Raw genomic sequence first — 21,673 nt, 5'->3', positions numbered from 1 at the left:
CCACCAGCGCCGCTCATGCTTAGACATACACACAGATAAAACACTCATACACGTAAACAAAAAATGAAAACAGCACACATTTACACCTGATGATTCAGCCAGGTGGTGGTGCGCACATATAATCCCAGCACTCTGGGAGGAAGAGGCAGGCGAATCTCTGTGAGTTTGAGGCCAGCTTTGTATTGAGATCCAGGCCAGCACGGGCTACATAGTAAGACTTTGTCTCACAATAAATAAACAAATAACATTGTTGAGGACTGGAAAGATGACTCAGTGGTTAAGAGCCCTGACTGCTCTTCCAGAGGTCATGAGTTCAATTCCAAGCAACCATGTGGTAGTGTACAACCATCTATAATGTAATCTGATGCCCTCTTCTGGCCTACAGGTGTACATGCAGGCAGAGCACTGTATACATAATAAATAAATAAATAAATAAATAAATAAATCTTTTTTTTTTAAACTAACATTGTTCTGCATAAAAGAGAAAACATGTATTTGTCTTTCTGAGTCTGGCTTATCTCACTTAACATAATGCTTTCCAGAGGCATCTTTCCAGAAAGTGCCATGAGTTCATAGTTCTATATGGCTGAGTAATACTCCAGTGTATGTATGTGCCACATTTTTTTTATTCACCAGTTGATGGTCATCTAGGCAGGTTCCACTCTCTGGCCATTGTGAACAGTGCAGTGATAAACATGGATGTGCAAGTATCTCTGAGCCGTGTGACTTACAGTAGTATTTCAGTAAACACCCAAGAGTGGTTGAGTGGAGTTGTATGGTAGTTTTATTTTCAGCATCTTTGTTGTTGTTGTTGTTGTTGTTGTTGTTTTGAGATGGGGTTTCTCTGTGTAGCCTTGGCTGTCCTGAATTCACTTTGCAGACCAGGCTGGCCTCGAACTCACAGCGATCCACCTGCCTCTGCCTCTGAAGTGCGCCACCATGCCCGGCTCAGTATCTTTTTAAAAAATGATTATTATTATTGAGATTTAGTTTTGGCTCGTTTGTGGTGGCCCATGCCTTTAATTCCAGCACTTGTGAGGCAGAGGCAGGTGGATCTCCATGAGTTCGAGGTGGACAGAGTGAGTTCCAGGACAGCCAGAGCTGTTACTTAGAGAAACTCTGTCTTGAAAAATGAAAAAACAAACAAACAAAAAATGATTTAGTTTTATTTTACTTTATGGGTTTTGCCTGGATGTATGTCAGTGTTGGATCCCTCTGGAACTAGAGTTACAGACAGTTGTAAGCTGCCACATGGGTGCTAAAAATCAAACATATGTTCTCTGGAAGAACAGTGCTTTTTAAATTTTTTTTTTATTATTATTATTTTTTTTTTTTTTTGGTTTTTTGAGACAGGGTTTTTCTGTGTAGCCTTGGCTTTCCTGGACTCACTCTGTAGGCCATTCTGGCCTCAAACTCACAGAGATCCACCTGCCTCTGCCTCCTGAGTGCTGGGATTAAAGGTGTGGGCCACTGTGCCTGGCCTTTAGCTTTTCTTTTCTTTTTCTTTCTTTCTTTTTTTTTTGGGGGGGGCAGCCAGTGCTCTTAACCACTGAGCCATCTCCCCAGACCAGTGTATCATTTGCGCTCTCTCTGTCTCTCTCTCTCTGTCTCTCTCTCTGTCTCTCTCTCCCTCCCCCCCCCCCCCCCGTTTTTTGTTGTTGTCTTGTTCTGTTTTTTGTTTGTTTGTTTTGTTTTTTTGCTTGTTTTTTAGACAGGATTTATCTGTGTACAGTCCTGGCTATCCTAAAACTAGCTTTGTAGACCAGGTTGGCCTTGAACTCACAGAGATCCACCTGTGTCTGCCTCCCAAGCAGTAGTATTAAAGGCATGCACCACCAAGTCTGGCTATCATTTGTTTTTTTGATGATAGTCTTTTTGACTGGAGTAAGAAAGACTCTCAAAGAAGTTTTAATTTGCATTTCTCTGCTAGCTAAGAACGGCGAACACTTCTTTAAGCGCTTATTAGTCATTTGCATTTCTTTGTTTAAGAATTGCTTGGTTCAGTACTTCATTAACTAATTAATTTTTATTTATGCATATGCCATGTGTGCAGGGCTGTTGCATCCTCTGGAGCTAGAGTTATATGTAGGTGTATTTGTTTTATCTATTTTATTGCAGCCTTATATCTCTACTTCTCTTCCAACCTCCCAGTACCACATAGGAAAGATATAAAAGGTTAGAAGGAAAAGGGGGCATAGGTCTCTTTAGACTACTTCCTGCTGACTAGGGTTATCGGGTTCCTTGGGGACATGTCCAACCTTTGTCATCAGGATATCCAGCAGTCCAGCAGTTCGCCATAGCAAATACAACAGCAAACAGAGCAGCAGGACAAACCAGGAGCAGCAAAGGGGTGGACAGCAGGGACAGCAGCAGCCACCCGCCTTCTTCTTAGAAACTCCCCTTATACCTCGCTGGGCTCTGGCATTTATACGCTCTCAAGAGCTCCCAGAATTGAACTATCTGCAGCTGGCACAAACCATGCCCCTGCCAGAGCATAAGGCACATTATAGTCAGCTGCTGTGGACAGTCTGAAGCAGCCCCATATCCCACACTTGGGATTAAAACAAAAACATAGTTACATACATAACTGGTTTTTGTTTTTTTGTTTTAAAGAAACCAAAATTCAGGCTGGGCGTATTATCGCATGCCTTTAATCCCAGTACTCAGGAGACAGAGGCGGGCAGATCTCCATGAGTTCATGGTGAGCTTGGTCTAGAGAGTGATTCCAGGACAGCCAAGGCTACATAGAGAAACCCTGTCTCGAAAAAAATAAAAACAAACAAAAATCTCACTACAGTTATAGGCAGTTGTGAGCCTCCTGGTGTGGGTGCTGGGAGCTGAACTCTAGCCCTCTTGAAGAGCAGGAAGAGGTGTCAGCCTCTCTCCAGTTCTCCAGCTCCAAGGAGCTCATTAATTGATTAGATGAGTTGATATTTTGTAGCTTAAAGCTTGCAGTTCTTGCTACGCAGTGGTGAATCCCAGCTCTCGGGAGGCAGAGGCAGGCAGATATCTGTGAATTGGAGGCCAATCTGGTCTACAGAGTGAGTTTCAGGACAGCCAAGGCTATACAGAGAAGCCCTGTCTTGAAAACCCAAAAAACCAAACCAAAACACCAAAACCCAAAAAGAACAAAACAGCAACAAACAACAAAAACCCTCCTAAAATGTTACATTTTAGGAGGATACATTCATATTTACAATTACTAACTACATCTCTACATCTTCTAGTTGGATGTTTCTGTTTTTTTGTTTGTTTGTTTGAGACAGGGTTTCTCTGTGTAGCCTTGGCTGTCCTGGACTTGCTTTGTAGACCAGGCTGGCCTTGAACTCACAGAGATCTGCCTCCCGAGTGCTGGGATTAAAGGCGTTCGCCACCATGCCTGGCCCCAGTCTCTTTTCTTATTGGTAAGTTTTACCCATGGACATTTTAGGTTGTTTTTGAGATATATGTACTAATCCCTGTAATTATTGTTGCTGTTTTGTGATTGGCTGGATTGTTGTTTCTGCTTTACATTCTTCCCCACTACTGTCAGGGCAATCCTGGTTTACTCATTGGTTTGATGAAGCTTTTGTTCAGCGTTCCTCTCATGAAATGTTTCTGTTTTTGGTTTTGGTTTTTTGGTTTTTCGAGACAGGGTCTCTCTTTGTTGCCTTGGCTGTCCTGGACTCACTTTGTAGACCAGGCTGGCCTCGAACTCACAACGATCTGCCTGCTTCTGCTTCCCAGCTGCTGGGGTTGAAGATGCATGCCACCACCTTGTATTCTTTCCTGTGCTCTTGCGATTGAAGTTTGCTCTTTCCTGTCTATAGCGTTCCTTCAAGTGTCCTCTGCACTGCTGGCTGAGTCATCATTAACTGTGTAAAAGTAACTTCTATTCTCCTGGATCAATTGTTGTCTCAGAGGCTGACTCCCTCCTTCTGCTGGCCTAGTTCTGGAAGCTTCTAGCCTCTGTACAATCTAACCTAGGCCTAGAATGTTTTCAGCCTCTGAGACTTAACTGCTTAATGAGCTCACCCTTACCTTGTTCTTTCTGAGCTCTGGGCTGGCTGGCTCCACTCAGCTGTTCTGGCTCAAACTCTTCTCCCAGCTGACTTATTTAATCTGGCTTCTCTCTCCAGAATTGCTCTGCTTGGCCTCAAACTAACTCAGCAATCTGCTCTAATCTTCTGGCTCCTTCTCATTTTTCTGTCTCATTCCATCTTTACCTAAATTCTCTGCAACCCATCTCTCTACTACTGTCCTTGATAAAACAACAACAACAACAAAAACCAAAACTGCCTTCTCTTTCTGTAAAACTGCCTCTTAAGTAACTTCCCTTTCCTGTCTCTTCTTGTGAGAGTTGGGCAGATCCTGTTCTGTCAAATCTTCTCTGATTTGTCACCTTTTATGCCACCCAATTAGACATCACTTTCAAACATGGGTGCTTCCTTCCACAAACTAACTTCACCTTCATTTGGGATTAAAAGTATGTACCATCATGACTGGACCTAAGCTTTTCTTTACCTGATACTTGCTCTACACCAGGCTGACCTTGAACTCAGATCTGTTTGCCTCTGTCTCCTGGATTAAAGGCATGTTTGTATTCCAGCTGGATCACACAGACCTAGAAGATCTTTGGATGTGACCTCTTGCCAGAGCAGCCATGTACTGAATTAACATTCCTCTACATAACTGCCTTAGCCTGTGCTTGCCTTAAAAGATAGTTTGAGGGGGCTGGAGAAATGGCTCAGTAGTTAGGAACACTGGCTGTTCTTCCAGAGGACCCAAGTTCAATTTCCAGCACCCACATGGCCACTCACAACTGTCTGAAATTCAGGTTCCGGGGGATCCGACATGCTCACATAGACATACTTATAGGCAAAAGATAGTGTAGCTGCGTGTTTAATCCCAGAACACAGGAGGCAGGGAAAGGCAGATCTCTGTGAGGTCTAGGCCAGCCTGCTGTACATAGCAGGGCTACACAGTGAAACTCTCTCTCAAAAAACAAAACAAGACTTCCCGATAGTGAAAAAGTTCAGATACAAAATTAGATAAATTAGCCAGGCAGTGGTGGTGCGTGCCTTTAATCCCAGCACTCAGGAGGTAGAGGCAGGTGGATCCCTGTGAGTTTGAGGCCAGCCTGGTCTACAGTGTGAGTCTAGGACAGCCAAGGCTACACCGAGAAACCCTGTCTTGAAAAACAAAACAGAAAACCAACCAAACAAAATTAGATAAATTAGAGGATAAGAACACAAATATAAGAGGGTTTTGTTTTGTTTTGTTTTGTTTTGTCTTGGTTTTTTGCCATCTCTATGCCTCTCTTTCCAGACCTTGGATGTTCCTTATCTTAGGCCCCTGCAGTAGCTCTGTTTTTAACAACAGATTCTCTAGATGGCTGATGGCTGCTTGGAGTCAGAAGCACAGCAAAGTGAGATTTTAGTCAGCTGCAGAGCCATCCACCAGAGGAATCAGTTCCCTTGCCAAAAACTGCAAGCAGATCTGAGGCTTCTGAGCGCTGTGTGACCTGTTTGTTCTGCTCCTCCACCACCCTTTCATTTCCGTGTCCTTTGTGGTGTTCCATATTTCTTCTCTCTCTCTCTCCCTCTCCCCCCTCCCTTCTCTCTTGCCCCCCCCTTCTATATTCTGACTCTTTTTTTTAGGGGGGGGGGAGGCAATCACTTATTCTGCTATTGTGTCAATCAGGGTTTCTATTGCTGCAAAGAAACACTATGACCAAAATAACTTGGGAAGGAAAAGGGTTTATTTCACCTCACACTTCCAGGAAACAGCCTATCACTGAGGGAAGTCAGGGCAGGAACTCACACAGGGCAGGAACCTGGAGGCAGGAGCTGATGCAGAGGCCGTGGATGGGGGCTGCTTACCGCCTTGCTCTGGCACAGCCATACCTAATGGGAACAGAGAAGGTCCTAAAGCCAGCACAGCTGCTTGACATGGCCCCAGCAAAGCTGAGCCAAGTGATGCAACCGCTGTGGTATGTATGGGCCCCCACTATTTGGCCTTGATCTCTACGTGTCGCATGCTTGGGGGCCTTTATTCTTTATATAAGTTGGGGATATTGGAGTGATGGAAATTTTCCTTTGCAGCATTTACATCTTCTCCCAGGAGTACTGCTTCTAAGCTTCCCCAGGAATGTACTGACTGTACCGGCCCTCCCATTTTTAGGAAGATATCCTTATCTGGCCCTACTAGAAGGTCTTGCTGTCCCCCCTGGAGGCTGTGACTCAAATAATTATGCCAGAGACCTTCTTATGATTCTTATGATTCTTGTCATATCTGCCCCTGGATGCTCCTTACTCAGGAACAAGATAATCAAAACACAGTAAATCTAAAAAGGTAAACAGTGTCTAGCAGGCTAGAGAAGTTGGCAGCAGAACAAATATAAAAGCCTCTCTCTTATACTGATGGACAAAGAATGGGGTGGATAAATGATAAAAGAATAAAATATTAGGGCCTCCCTTTCTTAGAAAAAGTTAGCTCATATGGTGCCACTGTGGTGTCCATATGACCGAGAAACAAAACATACCAAGGTTAGACATATAAATACATTCTACAAATATATAAAAATATAAACATTGTATTGGGATGGAAATTGAATAAAAGCTGCAGCAGCCTTTGCCTGAAGAATTTTTGGGGCACCTAATGACAATTAGCACCCTGACTATTGAAAATTACTTGGGACATGACAATCTGCCCAGGCTGGCTTCGAGATTTTCTTTCTGTCTAGTGCTCTTGAAACTTTAATCCCAGCACTCGGGCGGGGGGTGGGGGGTGGGGGTGGGCAGAGACAGGTGGATCTCTGTAAGTTTGAGGCCAGCCTGGTCTACAAAGTCAGTCCAGGACAACCAGGGATACACAGAGAAACCCTGTCTCAAAAAATTAAAAAAAAAAAAAGAAAGAAAGAAAGAAAGAAAGAAAGAAAAGAAAAGAAACTGCAAGAGCCAACAGCCTAAGAACAGTCTGTCATACTTTGGCAAAATATGCCCTTGAAACTGCAATGTTATTAAAAGTTGGGTTATAGGGGCCTAGAGAAATGGCTCAGAGGTTAAGAGCACTGACTGCTCTTCCAGAGGTCATGAGTTCAATTCCCAGCAACCACATGGTGGCTCACAACCATCTATAATGTGATCTGATGGCCTCTTCTGGCTTGCAGGTGTACATGCAGGCAGAGCAGGGTATACATAATAAATAAATAAATAAATCTTTTTTTCTTTTTAAAGTTGAGTTATGGGGTTGATGAGGGAAAACAATTGTAAAAGGTAATTCTGTCGTTATGATTTATCAATGATGACTAAACTTATGACCAAGCAAAGCAGAAGTTAAAACATATGTCCGGATACAAAAATGACATGAGGTGTGTTTTGGAACAACATACATCTAACCCAGCTGACTGAGTTCTGTATAAATAAAGAAGCACCCTGACTGCCAATCAGTCGGGATGTAAAACTCCTGGTCCTGGTGCTCGACTCATTTGTCCTCCGTCACTTTAGCATCCACCTTTCTTCAGGCCCTGACCTCAAATGGGGCTGGACCCCAGCATTGCTCATCGTGGCTTGCCCACCCTGCCTTCTTACAGAAGCCAGGACCACCAGCCCAGGAACGGCACCACCCACAATAGGCTGGGACCTGCTCATCAATCACTAATTAAGAAATACCCTTTAGCTGGATTTTATGGAGGCATTTTCTCAACTGAAGTTCCCTCCTTTCTGATGACTCTATCTTGTCTCAAGTTGACATAAAACTAGCCAAGAGAGCCATCTTACCCAGAGAGATGGCTCAGAGGTTAAGGACACTGACTACTCCTCCAAAGGTCCTGAGTTCAATTCCCAGCAACCACGTGGTGACTCACAACCATCTGTAATATGATCTGATGCCTTCTGACCTTCAGGCAGAGCACTGTATACATAATAATAAATAAATCTTTAAAAAAAAAAAGAAAGAAATACTTCTTTGAATAACTGAAAGACGAGCCTGGGTGAACAGAATGGAAGCGCGCAGAACCCAGAAAGCACTGCACACAGCACTGGTTCTGGGGCCTGTAGGTCCTGGAGGGCAGGCTGTAAGCAGGTCTTACCAGCCACACCCAAGGCCCGTGTGGAAGGCCCAGTGAGATCTCAGTGGAAGGGCCCACATGGGAATATTTGAAACTGGAGATCGGCTGGGCCCACAACAGGGCCTACATAAAAAGGGAGGGTACCGAGGTGCTCAGGAGGCAGAGCTAGGCGGATATATCTGAGTTTCAGACCAGCCTGGTCTATAAAACAAGTTCCATGAGAGACAGGACTACACAGAGAAACCCTGTCTCCAAAACCAAACAGAAAATAGAGAGAAAAGGATGGCGCACATCAGACTTCCCAGCCCCTAGCTGCAAGATTTGCAGTGGGAGGGCTTCCTGCTCTGGGGGACTGGAGCTCCAGCACCCCATGGAGGGGCTGGGCCACATCACCACTGGAACCCTCCCTGGACTGAGACTCCCAGAGCATCTTGGTGAGGTACCACATCCCCGAATTCACACATATAAACCCTCAGCAGGGAGACCAGCGTGGCTGTCATCAAGTGGGCCACGGCCAGTGCAAGGTAGATTCATATCTACAGTGGGCAGATGCACAGGGCAAGAGACATCCTGGCCACAAATAGCCATGAAAGAATGGCATCTAGGCCTTCCGCAGACTCACCACAGGGGACCAGTAGATGGAACTCTGGGCTGGGGGAGAGCCTGTGTCTGGAGAGTGGGTGGTCATACCCACTTCACTGGGGGTCCTGGGCTTCGGGGAGAGTGGGAAGGTAAGGCCTGTTTCTCCCTTGGGGAAATGGTAATGAGGCGATCCTGTGTTCTGACACTAAACCAGTTGTTTTTTGTTTTGGGTTTTGGTTTTTTTTTTTTTTTGGTTTTTTGAGACAAGGTTTCTCTGTGTAGCCTTGCCTGTCCTGGACTAACTTTGTAGACCAGGCTGGCCTTGAACTCACAGCGATCCGCCTGCCTCTGCCTCCCGAGTGCTGGAATTAAAGGCATGCGCCACCACCGCCCAGCTCTCCCCAGCCCAACGTTAGTCTTGTGGCGTACTGCTTTGCTCACCTCAAGCCAAGCTGGATCTTGTGCAAAGCCCAGCTCATCACAACCGATTTCTCAGACAGATGTTGAACCCCTGTCATAAACTCATGTTTATTTTGAACACCTTCCAAGTAAGTGCCAGGGAAGCCAAGGTAAATAGGATCCCATGTTTGTCCCAAAGAGACCCCAGTGTGGGGAAACAGCCCCGCATTCATTACCACATTGTGCACACCCTGTGTTTGTGAGGAGGTCTCCCTGCAACCTGAGGACACCCCAAGGTAAACATTCGAAGTGGAGGAAGCTGCCTATGCCTATGTGTGCCTGTAGGGGTGGGGTCACAACTATGGCTGCCTCTTCCTGTCTATCCAGCTATGCCATCCCAGTGGAGCCCCATGCAGACCATTGGGTAACGACATACTCATTCACAGTCTAGTGGGTGTGGAGTGCTTGCTCACAAGCTTCAAGCCAGGGGTGCACTCCTGCCTTGGGCTCTCCCGCATGAAGGGATGTTAGGAGACACCTTCCAGAAAACACCATTGTACAGGTGTGTTCTCACATGAGTGGGGTTAGGAGATGGGTTGGTTATCCAAAGGAGTAGGGACAGCAGGTCTGGACAGGAGAGCAGGTCAATGCCTCCTCAACAAAGGAGACATGAGTCAGAACGGCTGTAAGGAACAGGGGATGGAAGAGACAGGAGTGATGGACCACTGACATAACTAGGAGGGCCTGGGCAGGTAGCACTGCGGCTGGGCAGATTGAGACCCAGGAAGGGAGCACAACCACGGTGCTACCAACTTCATTGCCTCCCTCAGACTTTTGCTTGGGAGGCAGATGCTATCCATCCAGGACAGGTGCCCGATACAAACTGGACCAAAAGGCGGGTAGTTGACAGACCTGACCTGGTAAAGAATAAATAGATGGACCAAGACTACAAGAGGGACTTGAGGTGGAATGTGCCATCCACAACACAGTTCTCACATGGTGGGCCATAGAAACTAGTTAAAGGGCAACGGGCACCAGTGTCCAGCACCGGGCCCAGGATGACCCTTGGATAGGTCCTCTTCTGCAGATCTGCTGTAGTGGGGGACTGGAGACAGCAAGTGTATGCCCATGAATCTGGGTACCGGGCCTGGCTCAACAAAGTTCAGGGCAGCTCCATCGGCCTGCAAGGCTGCGGCGTAGGAATGGACTATCTTCATAAAGTGGATGGGGTCTTGTAGGGTGTGAGTGGTGGCGGAGGAAGCGGAAGAGGCGGGGGCTGCGTCTTTGGACCCGCGCCCGGGCAAGCAGCGCCACCTGGTGGGCAGATACTTGCGCTGCCGAGGAAACCGCAGACTCCGGGTCGCTCTGCAGCTGTCTTAGGTCTGTATAAAAGGGACAACTCAGTCTGTGTGGGAGAGGAACCTGGGGCCGGCCCTTACCCATTCTGTCCTAGCCACCTCTCTCCAGCACCCTCCACCTCTCCAGCACTCTACCCCATGGTACAGCTGGGTCCTCACCCTGGAACAGAGAGTCCAACAGGTCCTGACTGACTCCATTGGGGCTAGCATGATAGACCAGGAAGCCTGTACCAAAGTAAACCAGTAAGGTCTGGCCCAGCCCTCAGAGCCCTAGGTGGATAAGTCAGCCTCACCTATTAGCACAGTGGCTGCCCGGCGCAAGGTGTCCTGTGGGCTCCTCAGGTAGCCCTGGGTCTGACTCAGGAAATGTTGAACATGGCTTGGATACCGCTGAACCTGGGAATACAAATGGGCATGACAGGACAGAAGTTCCAATCCTTCACTGAGAAGGGACGGGAGCAGGCAACATGAACGAAGGCTCTAACAGCCTAGTCTCAAAGGAGCCGGGTGCTCATGTTTAGCTCAGGTAGAGCCTCTGTCTCGAGGGGGAGTGCCTTGCAGGGTCCCAGGACAAGTGAGCAGCTGCCTCTCCTCATCAAGGTGTGTTTTCTACTAACCAGGCGGTGACAGACGCGGCTTAGAGCCTCAGGGCTGTCATAGTGGGCCACAGTAACCATCTCCTCCAGCAGACCCCACCGAAGGGCCTGATCACAGCGGGCCAGTGTCCACTCTGAGCTCTGGAATGGAGGAAGCAAGCCAAGTTAGGGGCCCATGATATAGCAAGTGGTGGAAAGAAAGGGATTGTGGCCAGAAAAGGTTGGCAAAGCCCAGGGTGAGGGGCTTAATTTAGCAGCCCAAGGGAAATCCTGGAGGCCCTTGCTTGTCCCTGGCTTAGAAACCTCCAGAGAGGACACAAGGTATGAGTGGGAAATACTGGATGGGACAGATATGGGACAGAAAAAACACAGACCTCAGCAGCATCCTGACTGGAGTCGTGTAGGCGCAGCAACAGCGGCACCAGACTCTGTAGCACCAATTTCCGCAGGGGTCCCCGAAGCCCCAACCGAAGACCCCTCTGACCCCGCCGCACCAACGTTCCAAGGAGCCCCACTGCCGAAGCGCGGACAGAGTCCCGAGCCTTTGTGGGAAAAGACGGTCAGAGCTCAAGGAATCAAGAGCGGGGAGCGGGGGTCAGCACAGAGTGAGGAGGCTCAGGTCTGATCAGGGCTATAGGTTTGGCCTTCATCTGGTGGCAGGCCCACAGGCAACCTAAGGGAGAGTTTGTGGGTGGGGCTGGGACTCTGTGGACAACTCCAAGCGGGATGGGATGGGACCACAGGGCAGGATTTTGCTCACGTCGTCCAGTAGCGGTGGGAGGCGTGGTCGCAGCTCAGAGCTGAGGAGCCTCAGGGGTGCTCCCCGCTGCAGCAGTAGTCTCCGCAGCGCGCCCAGTGCGGCGTCCACGAGCCGCGCATCACCATCTCCGAGTGCTCTCAGGAGTACCGGCAGCAGCGTGTTCACGTGCCTGATCTATAAAGACAGGACTTGTAGCTGGACCCTTCCAGACCCGGCCTAGAACCCGCCTCGCCCAACACTACCAGGTCGGGCACCTTCCCATGATTCATTGCAAGGTTGCCAAGGCCTAGTAGGCCTAGCCAGCGCACGGTGGGCTCTGGGTCAACCTGCCAAGTTCGAAGCCGTTCCAGAATGACTTCCTCACGTAAAAGACGTGCAGTGGGCTGGCTCTGCAACAGCTAGCAAGGGGCACAGAGTCAGTGCATCTCTGTGTCTCCTCAGGCAGTCACCCTCTCACTACCCTTCTGGGAAACAGGCTCACCCCAGTAAAGAAGGCCATAGCCGTGAGGCGTTGCTGGTTGTTGGTGCTTCGGAGCCGAGGAAGCAAGTCTGCAAAAAGGCCTCGCAGATGGTGATCGGCATGCGCCACCATGGCACTGGAGTAGGGTAAAAGGGAGCTCTTCCTCTGTTTGGAAGGGCCCGTGCCCACCACCTCCCCCATGCCCCCATCGCACCTGGCCAGCAGGGAGACTCCTCCTGTTGTGCTGTCCTGGGGTGCCTCCTCACCTGGCCAGCAGCAGGACACCCTCCAGGTGTGTGTGGGCGCCTACCAGTCTCCTCCAACCTCCTGCTTGCTCCATGCATGTCACCACCATCCGGCCACCGTCCCCAGTGAGCAGGGCCTTCAAGGCCTCCACTGTGCAGCTGGTTGGCGGGAACAGTAGAGCAGTGGGCCGTGAGGGTGAGGAGGGCCTGCCCCACCCTCACTTATCCAAGTATTACCTTCTTACCTGGCGTGGCTGTGGGGTGGCCCTCGCTGAGAAGGCTCCCAAACCTTAGGGCTGTCAGGAGAGTGAGCACCTTGAGCCAGCTCATGCAGCTGTGTGACCAGTGCCAACAGCAGGTGAGGGTAGAAGCCTCGAGTGGCTCCCACGCAGCCAGAGACTGCCAACATCTCTCCAAGAGCACGTGTGGCCTGCAGATCAAGTGAGCCCACCCTTGGAAGTCTGTCAACTTTGGATGTGTATAGAAACATCCCGCGAAAGTGGTGACTCAGGAGGTAGTCTGCAGCCCCCGCCCCACCACTACCACAAAGCTGCTCATTGGCTGCTCGTGGCCAGGCCACGCCCCCTGACAGCACTTGCTGGATGGAACCACTTACAGCTAGCGCCTCAGGCTCAGGACCCGCCGAGCCCTTCAGTGCCCACAGCAGTCGCACCAGCACCTGTCCGTTTACACGCTGGTTCCTGCTTAGGCTACGCCACAGCTCAGCGGCTGCCCTGGGGGTAAAGGGTCACGTAGTGAGGAGGAACTGTGTGGGATCCTCAGGGAAGACCTAAGACTCCAGGAAAAGGCTCCGCATGTAAACCATCCTTTACCCTTCCACTATCCCATATCCCAGAGGAAAATAAATGCAGACTACAACAGAGCCTGTCCCAGAGATCAGCAGCCATCTGGACCACACTGAACACTGTGTGGTTCACTGTGGGGAAACAGACCTCACATCATTATCATCATCATCATTATTAAAATTATTGTACAGAATAAGCCAAAGATAACTTCTGTGGTAAATGAACCCCCAAAGAGCCAGCGGCTTCCAGGCACTCAAGCCAGCGTGCTTTTTCACCCCGCCCACACATCTGCAGGAAGGCAGGCGGGTTTGAGTGGGTGTGTCAAACTAAACCCAAGTTCGCACTAGGGCAGCAGCTAGGGTCGAGGGGAGGGGAGGTCCCGCTCCCTTACAGCTCTGTGCTGCAGGGACTAGATTCTATGATCAAGCAATCAAGCGGGAAGAGGGAAGGAAGCCGCGTGGGGCAGCGGCTGGGCGGGGAGGTTACCGGTCAGGGGGTAGTGAACTGGGTAGCAGCGCACACACCACGTCCTGCGCATGCTCCAGAGCCAGTGCGCTCAGCACCCGTAGGGCTGCCCGCCGGGGTCTCCCCTCTGCCAGGCTAGGTACCTGTGCCAGCAGCCCACGCACCAGACCGTGGACCTGGGTAAAAAGAAACAAATGTCCTTTTGGTCAGGGCCCCCGGAACTGGAAAGAAATTTGCCAGCACTGCACCCACCTTACACCCAGAGCAGCCTTTAGGGGGAGTGTGGCCCAAATTGTATTCCTGTCCAGCCCTGAAGGGAGGCTTGCAGGATTCTCGGGGGCAGGGGGGGGGGAAGGGGGGTGGCGGGGGGTAGGGTATGCTAACCTGGTCCTCCAATCGCTGGCCCCGTGCCTCCAGGGCTGAGGACAGGGTGAGCGCTGTTGCTTGGGTCCCGGCGTAGCCTGCGTCCTCCAGACAGGCAGCTGTATACAAGGCAAGGTCTGCAAGGGTTCCTTCCTCCCAGGGATGCTGGGAGGCCAAGCAGGGAAGGTGGGACAAGGTTATTAAGTCCCCAGGCCTATCTCGGCTATTTTCCCTAGTTCCCCCACTCTCCCCATCCCTCAGATGGCTACAAACCCTCTTCCCCTGTGATCTTTTTCATCCTCTTCTACCCTCTCAGTAAACAGGCAAACCTTGTATCCTCTGTCACCGTTCCTCAATACTTACCTGGTAGAGTCTCTCAGGGGCTGACTCCTGGGCACTGTGTGAGGAACAGCTCTCATCGCCAGCTGTGGGGGCAACCACTTCATTTCCAGGCTGGGCCTCAAAGGCAGGAGTGAGCGTTTGAGTGTAGGTCTCAGCCTCAGGACCAAGCTCCAAGTGCTCGGCCTGAGGGCCTGTAGAAGAAGGTCCCACAGGCTGTCCCTGGTTAGCCCGGATTCCTTCAGCTAGAGCTGTCAGAGTTAGGGACCCCACAGGGCCGTCCCGGCCCCGACCCCACACACCCCCAGCCATGGTGTTCCCACCGGCGGCACCTGCCGCCACTCCTCCAGTGAAGCTGTGTCCAGACCTGACCTAGAATCGGGCCCCGGGCGGGCCCACAGGCGGGCCTACAGACGGGCGTGGTGGCGTGGGCATGCGTGTTTGAGCGGGCATGCGTGTTTGCGCATGTGCCAGTCGTTGGCTGGGGAATCACAGAGGGTATCCTAGCACAGGCTTGTGAAGGATTTCTGGCCAGGCTGCCGGAGCTAAGTAGAATGAGCAGTCTACACAGTCTGGGTCTGCCCACCAGTGCCCATGGAGATAGTGGGCTACAGAGAAGAGGAAGGTCTTTAACCCATTTGTCTGCTCCTCTTGCCTGGGGGAGGGGTCCAGGGTAGTTTGAGATCATTCTGTGGAGTCCCCAGCAGGGTTAGGGGCTTGGCTAAGCTAGGCTCCTGTATTGTCACACAGCCGGACATCCCGGGAATGGGCGTGTCTGTGGTTGGATACTGTCATCATCCTTGAGCTTGAGATACTTGGGGTGTGGAGCAAACGAAGTGAGGGCAGGTGATGTCTTCAGAAGTAGGTTTGCAAGTGTCCACTGTTGTGGCTGTGGACCCCTCTGCATCCTTGCCGGTTTCTGAGGTGGTATTGTCTTGTGTCCTGTATGCCCGTTCACCTCTTGGCTGAGACTGTGGTCCCCATGGCTGCCTAGGCAGCGTGTATGTGTACTGTATGACCAGTTGTGGCCCTTCCTTTCCAGGTCCATGTTCCCCAGGGTTGGCCCAACCTCTGCCCCTAAATCCCCACTCTCCACCCAGCCAGCCACACTATAGGCACTGCCGCCGCCGCCGGGGGAGCTGGATCAACTGGTCTAACAGACTGCTTGGGCGGGCGGAAGTGGATGGTGGAAGTATTCCAAGTAGTGGGCCTTCCCGTACCTCAGGCTACCCAAGCCCCAACTCTGCCTCCTGCCAAGCCATGAACATCCGGTGGTGGTCTGAATAAGAATGCCCCTTCCCTTGCCCCCCCCCCCATAAGCTCATACATTTGACTGCTTAGTCACCAGGGAGCGGCACTATTTGAAGATTAGGATTAGGAGGAGTGGCCTTGTTGGAGGAAGTGTGTCACTGGGGGCCCATGCCAGGCCCAGGCTCTCTTTCTGTATGTAGAACCCCCACAGCCATTTCTCCAGCATCATGTCTGCGTGTATGCTACCATGCTCCCTGCTGTGATGACCGACAAACTAACCTAAGACCGTAAGCCAGGTAACTAACTGTAAAGGAGCTGCCGTGGCCCTGGTGTCCCCTCACATCCACAGAATGGTGACTAAGACACTCCCGCCTGAGCAGTTCCTCCTGAGTATTGCATAGCTTGCTGTGCCCAGACAGTTCTAGGCCTCACTGGGCCACTCCTTGGATCTTCCACTGTGTTCATCTCTTTCTTCCTTGGTTACTGGGTCAGAAACTGAGACACACACAACCCTTCCCCCCCCCACCCCCACCTCACCCAAGGCCAGCGCCTGATTGGGCTGTAACAGATGATAGCGCACCTTGCACAGGTGGCTTGGGTTGCCTGAGACGCCTCTACTGATGGGGGACGGTTCCCTCACCAGACATGGGAGCCTGAGGCTATGATTACACCCTGACACCCCATCTCAACCGTAGAACCTCCCCTATCTGCCTCTAGTAGGTGAGAGCGTTCATAATAACATCCTCAAAACAAAGGTAAAGACAGACTCTCCACTCAGACCTGGTTCCCACAGCCCAGCCCCATGGCTACCTTCCCACAAGCTGTGTGTTAAGTCTCAAACCCAGGCCAAGCAGCTGAAGTGCCTATTTAACATACCAAATCGGTGCACGCCTCCAGGTTCTCCCAGCATCCCTCAGTCCCTGCCTGTTACGGGATATGGCTGGTAAAACCCTGCCCTCAACCCTGAGCTCTCCAACCCAGGGGCTGGCTGCCCTTCCCACAAAGGCTCTTCTCTATACAATCCGGAGTTTTTGGTTATCTGCTCTCTTTTCGTACAGGCCTCCTGGCTGCTGTACTTGGCTTCCATCTCTCCGCTCCCCTCCCCTTCTCCCCGCATGGTTTAGGGTCATGACCATTCTGGACTCTCCCAGACGTGTCTGTCTCTGGCTATGCGCCCTCTCCCTCCCATCTATAATCAACTCCGTCACCACACCTAGGAGTAGCCATGTCCTCTCCTTTCCTCTTTATTCCTTTTTTTTTTTTCCATTAACTGAACCTGTGCCATGCCTCCTCATATTCCTGACTCTAGCCCGGGTCTGGGAGTCCCTAGAAACCAAGTGAGTGGCAGAAATTTGTGGACTAATGACACATGACAAGCTGTGGGTACAGTTTCTTTTTTTATTTATTTTTCGAGACAGGGTTTCTCTGTGTAACCTTGGCTGTCCTGGACTCGCTTTGTAGACCAGGCTGGCCTCGAACTCACAGAGATCCACCTGTCTCTGCCTCCCGAGTGCTGGGATTAAAGGCGTGCGCCACCACGCCCTGTGAATTGTGGGTACAGTGATTGTTTTTTCTGGCAGTTCACCAGCCCTGTGATTTTCACAAGGGACCTCCAGCACCCAAACTGTCTACCAGTGCCCGAAGCTTCTCTGACAATGCAACCTGCAGGGAGAAGGAGGAGGGATATTGGGCAGCTGGGACTGGGGAGCGGGTCAGAGGGGGTACACATGACAAGTGGGGGGGGGCACCCACAGGCATACCGGATACACGGCAGGGCTCTGCAGCTGTTTATAAGCAGGGTTGAGGCGGCTCAGGGACTCCTGGGCAAATGTTCTAGACTCATCCAGAGAGGGAAGTGACCCACACAGCTGCAGGGAAGGGAAAAGGGAAGGTAGAGCGAGATGCTGGCTCTGCATCAGAGCTCAGCTGAAAGTACAGGTGAGGGCAGTTACCTGTCCCTGCTGCAGGTAGAGTCGCAGCAATGGCTCCACCTGGGCTGGCTTCACGGTGCAGGGCTCCTGGGCCCCTTGAGGCCAGACCCTCAGTTCCTGCCCAGCCTTGGGTGGGGGCTCTTCTGCCAACTGCAGTAGGTCCAGTAGCAAAGACCCTGTGTAAGAGGCAAGAATAACATCAGGCGGGGGCCAGAGACTTGGCAAAAAGACAGAGGAGAGGCAGAGGAAAATCACCATCAGAGCCTAGGAACCGGAAGGCAGCCTTGCTCCCCGGCAGTGTTTGCTTCTCGGGGTCCTCTGTCAGCTTCATTCGAGGTTGGCCTCCCACAGATACCAGCTGCAATGACAGGTTTGGGCAGCTGGACCCTCGTTCCCCTACCACCCACGATCTTCCGGACTTGCCCCACCTGGGACCAAACACTGTCTTCACCTTGTAGACACAGCCCATAGAAGGCTGTTTGGGACAGGTGACCACACTGGTGCCAATGCCAATGATGTTCACCTCACTGCCCTGTGGGGGGAGAGGAGGTGACACGTAAGCCGAACTGCCACCTGTAGGGTGCCAGCGCCCTCTGGACTACCCTCCACCTGTCCCTCTTCCACTCTACCTTCTGGGCCAGTCGAGCTAGCTCCTTCTCATCAATGTTGTTGCTGACTGCAATGGGAACGGATTCTAGCCAGGGCACCTGGAACCTGCGTGTAATGGGTTCACAGGCAGCATCCCCCAAGATGCTCCTGTTTTACCCTGGCATCCTTCCTTGCTCCCCGCCCCCTCCCCATTAGCCATACCTATACCCACCCTCCTACCCTAGTTCTCCCTTCTACGGCTTCCTCAGTTGCCACTGAAATAGGCCCATGGTCTCGCCATAGGAGAGACAGTTCTTCTTTGTCCAAGTCCCATCTCCCTGGGCCTCCCACAGGCATACCACACCCCTCGTGGAGAACTCACTGAGCACCGACAGTTCGAAAGATCCCACGGATCTCCTGAGCCTGCTGAAGCAGGTCACCACTGTCCAGCCTCACACCCACTGCCCTGTAGCCCAGCTCCGCCAATGCCAGGGCTACGGCCAGGAAGTTAGGAAGACCACTCCTGGGTGGAAAACAAGGCATCAGGGCCTCAGTTGCTCTACCAAGGCCACCCTGATAGAGTGCTCACAGCTCACCTGCGTACACTGTAGGAATCCAGCAGGCCCTGGAAAGCACGGGGAAAGGCCAGAGCATAGGCCACAAATGCTGCCCGTTCTCCTGGATGTGGCTCCTGAACCTCTAGCCCCAGGTAGACGCATACACGCTTCAGCCACAAATTCACACTAGCTGGCAGGTCCACTGTGGTGCCCTCACTAGAAGCTGGAGGCAACATCTGTAGAAAGAGATCGGTAAAAGACAGTTCTAGAGTGCAGTGCAAGGCCTGGGAGTGGCCAGTATATTATGGCCTCGGGGCAAAGGTGACTGCCATGCAATGCCAGCTTTCTAGCGCAGCCTTGGACTAAGTGCCCAAGGGCAGTATCCGCCGGCATATACAGCGGGGCCCAGGCCACCCTAGCTGGGGTAAGAATTGGTTTTGGAATCTTGTCCTCTAGAGTAAAGCTAGCTTGAGAAAGGTACTGAGTGGGCCCAGTGTGGAAGCATACAGAGACAGACACAGGAGGATCAAGATTTCAAGGCCAGCCTCAGATACATAGGACCCTGACACAAAATAAAACAGTACTAACCGGGTCAGGGGGCACCTCACTACCCGAAAATGAAGTGACAAAGGAGTGGGCCAGGGTCCCTGCCACTGGCACACCTCTCAGTTGTCCAGCAAGAGTGTTGCTGCTGCTGTCGAACCCTAGAGTGAGAAGGCAGGCAGGTTTAGGGAACTCCAGAGATGGAGGTACCTCCTCTTCCCCAACTATGCTTTCTCCAGGCCTCACCGCCCAGGTAGCTGTAGATAGATGCTGTGAAAGCCCCATCTGGACCCTGAGCTCGCCGTAAACCCATCTCTAGTAGTCTCTTATCCGGTCCGGCAATCAGGCGAAGCCGAGCAGCATTGGTGGCTACGAGGCTGTAAGGAGTGACAGGCCAGGAGAGGCCAGGTAAGGGGTGCAAAGCCACCCCAGGGGGAGGACTTAGCTCCAGAGCTTCTGCATGGTCTACACCACTCGGACTGGGCTCACCTAGCGTAGCTGACCAAACACAGCAGCGGAGTTTCCAGCAGCTGTACTAGGAGGAGGGGCCCGGACACCTGCAGTAGCGGCACCTGTAGGGCAGGGCGAGTGATCAGCTCCGCAGTGGGACCTCCTGGGTCGCCCACCCTTTTCCTATCCACCTAAGCTTACAGGCCACTCACCCCAGGGAAGGCGAGGGAACCCTCTGGCAGGGCCCGCACTGTCACCCCCGAGCAGTCAAGGGCCCGAAGATGCTCGAAGAACTTAGGGTCAGTGTTTGGAGGTAGCACTGAAGCCAGGAACTGCACATCTGGGTTGATAGAGAATACATGTGGTCTGCGGGAGGACTCAGGCTGGGAAGTACAGGCCCCCCCTCGGAGGTTCAGGGGCACATTGAGAGGGCACTGGAGACTCGGTCCTGAGGGCGCAGGGTTCCCTCCCAGACAGAGAAGTACGGGTGCGGGTAGCAGAGCTACCTGCATCCTGCAGACGGAAGGCACGAAGGAAGCGAATACAGTCCCGCAGGCCGGCGGCCAGGGCGAAGGAACCTCCAAAAGGGCAGTGGCGGAAGAAGAGCTCAAACTCTGCTGCCTCGCATGCCCGGCCCGCGCGCCAGTAGCCCAGCGCCATGGTGGCCTGGTAGAGGTCGGTGAGCAGCGGCCGCACCACCATTCGCCCCTCGCCGTCCGGCTCCACCGCCATTCCGCAGATTCCTTACACGCCAGGCTAATGGCGCTCTACTCCGCCCTCTAGGGCACCGTTCCAAGGAACCGACTCACCCGGAGGTAGGGCTTTTCCCAGCAGCAATGGGCGGGGCAAGCCACTTACGCAGCTCGAGTTGCAGGGACCTAAAGCAACAGGATAGGAAACCAGCACACCCCCATCCCAGCCTCCTTTTTTCAGCTAGCCTCCTGCCCCTGCGAATGGTTCTTACAGGGTAGCGGTGCGAAAAGCAAAACAACTCGTAACTTAACAGAGCTGGAGCTGCCTGGCCAGGGCAAAACAGAACTGAGGAAAGCCAGGAGCCGCTACGGACAGAGCTGACTTTTAGGTGTAACAGGGGAACTGAAGCCATCAGCTTAGGGGGGATGTTTGTTCAACCCAGCAGCTAGACTTGTAGGGAGTCAGTATCCTAGGACACTTCATAGTGTGGTTGCAGTCTTCAATCCCACTAGGAAGGCAGAGGCAGAGGCCTAGAGTTCTAGACAGCCAATAGCAAGATTTGCCGCCCCCCTCCCCGAAAGTGTATGGGTGTTTCTATACATAGAGATTTATGCCCAGAGGGCATCAAATCCCCTTGCCAACTGGTTTTGAGTTTCCATGTGGTTCCAGAACCCCCGTCTTCTGGAAGAGCAGCCAGTGCTCTAAGCTAATTCATCCTTGCCAGGTGACAGCTTTCCTTGGATTCTGCATCTCAGGCCCCACAGCAAAGTCTCTTTAAAACTATCAGGTGCTGGGCGGCAGGTGGATTGCTGTGAGTTTGAGGCCAGCCTGGACTACAAAGAGAGAGTCCAGGACAGCCAAGGCTACACAGAGAAACCCTGTCTTGAAAAACCAAAAATGAGCAAAAAGAAAACTTATTGAGGGGAGGGGCTACATTGTTTCCTGATGGCTAAGGATCATGAGGGACATCACCGACAGGAAGCAGCCCCACTTGGTACCCCTCCCTCTCAACTATTTCACCAGCACTGTAGTCTAGAGACACTACACAAGCACTGACCACAAGGGATTTTAGGGGAATGGGCAGGCAAATTTCACACAGCACAGTGGACTGCCCATATTTTAACCATCCCAGAATATAAAAGGATGTGCCCCACTTAAGTCTTCAGTTAGCAGCAGTGCTCCTCCAGAGGTAAGAGGAGTGAGGAGGAATGTTAAGACAGGCCTAGGTGTACTCCAC

General features: G+C 51.7%; 2 protein-coding genes across 2 annotated transcripts; both read right to left on the bottom strand.

The window, feature by feature from the left end:
- Positions 1-9,142: 9,142 nt before the first annotated feature.
- On the bottom strand, positions 9,143-14,798 carry MROH6 (maestro heat like repeat family member 6). The gene is made up of 14 exons (XM_084748674.1): positions 14,448-14,798; positions 14,106-14,249; positions 13,743-13,897; positions 13,067-13,184; positions 12,696-12,880; positions 12,472-12,609; positions 12,227-12,341; positions 12,000-12,143; positions 11,746-11,919; positions 11,360-11,527; positions 11,007-11,126; positions 10,683-10,785; positions 10,549-10,614; positions 9,143-10,413 (listed from the first exon to the last, which is right to left on the bottom strand). The coding sequence occupies exons 1-14, from the start codon at positions 14,733-14,735 to the stop codon at positions 10,184-10,186; spliced, it is 2,148 nt and encodes a 715-aa protein (XP_084604800.1). The 5' UTR covers positions 14,736-14,798; the 3' UTR covers positions 9,143-10,183.
- Positions 14,799-17,058: 2,260 nt separating this feature from the next.
- Positions 17,059-20,541, bottom strand: NAPRT (nicotinate phosphoribosyltransferase). Its single transcript, XM_084749282.1, has 13 exons — positions 20,250-20,541; positions 19,956-20,083; positions 19,783-19,865; positions 19,540-19,670; positions 19,339-19,454; positions 18,790-18,986; positions 18,576-18,716; positions 18,235-18,319; positions 18,057-18,137; positions 17,861-17,963; positions 17,627-17,781; positions 17,435-17,542; positions 17,059-17,336 (listed from the first exon to the last, which is right to left on the bottom strand). Exons 1-13 carry the CDS (start codon positions 20,473-20,475, stop codon positions 17,274-17,276), a joined length of 1,617 nt encoding a protein of 538 aa, XP_084605408.1. The 5' UTR covers positions 20,476-20,541; the 3' UTR covers positions 17,059-17,273.
- Between the last annotated feature and the right edge of the window lie 1,132 nt (positions 20,542-21,673).

Source organism: Acomys minous (genome assembly GCF_964271855.1).
Source record: "Acomys minous genome assembly, chromosome: 12".
Classification (NCBI taxonomy): Eukaryota; Metazoa; Chordata; class Mammalia; order Rodentia; family Muridae; genus Acomys; species Acomys minous.
Note: the sequence above shows the minus strand (reverse complement) of the source record. Positions and strands in the feature narration are given on the sequence as shown.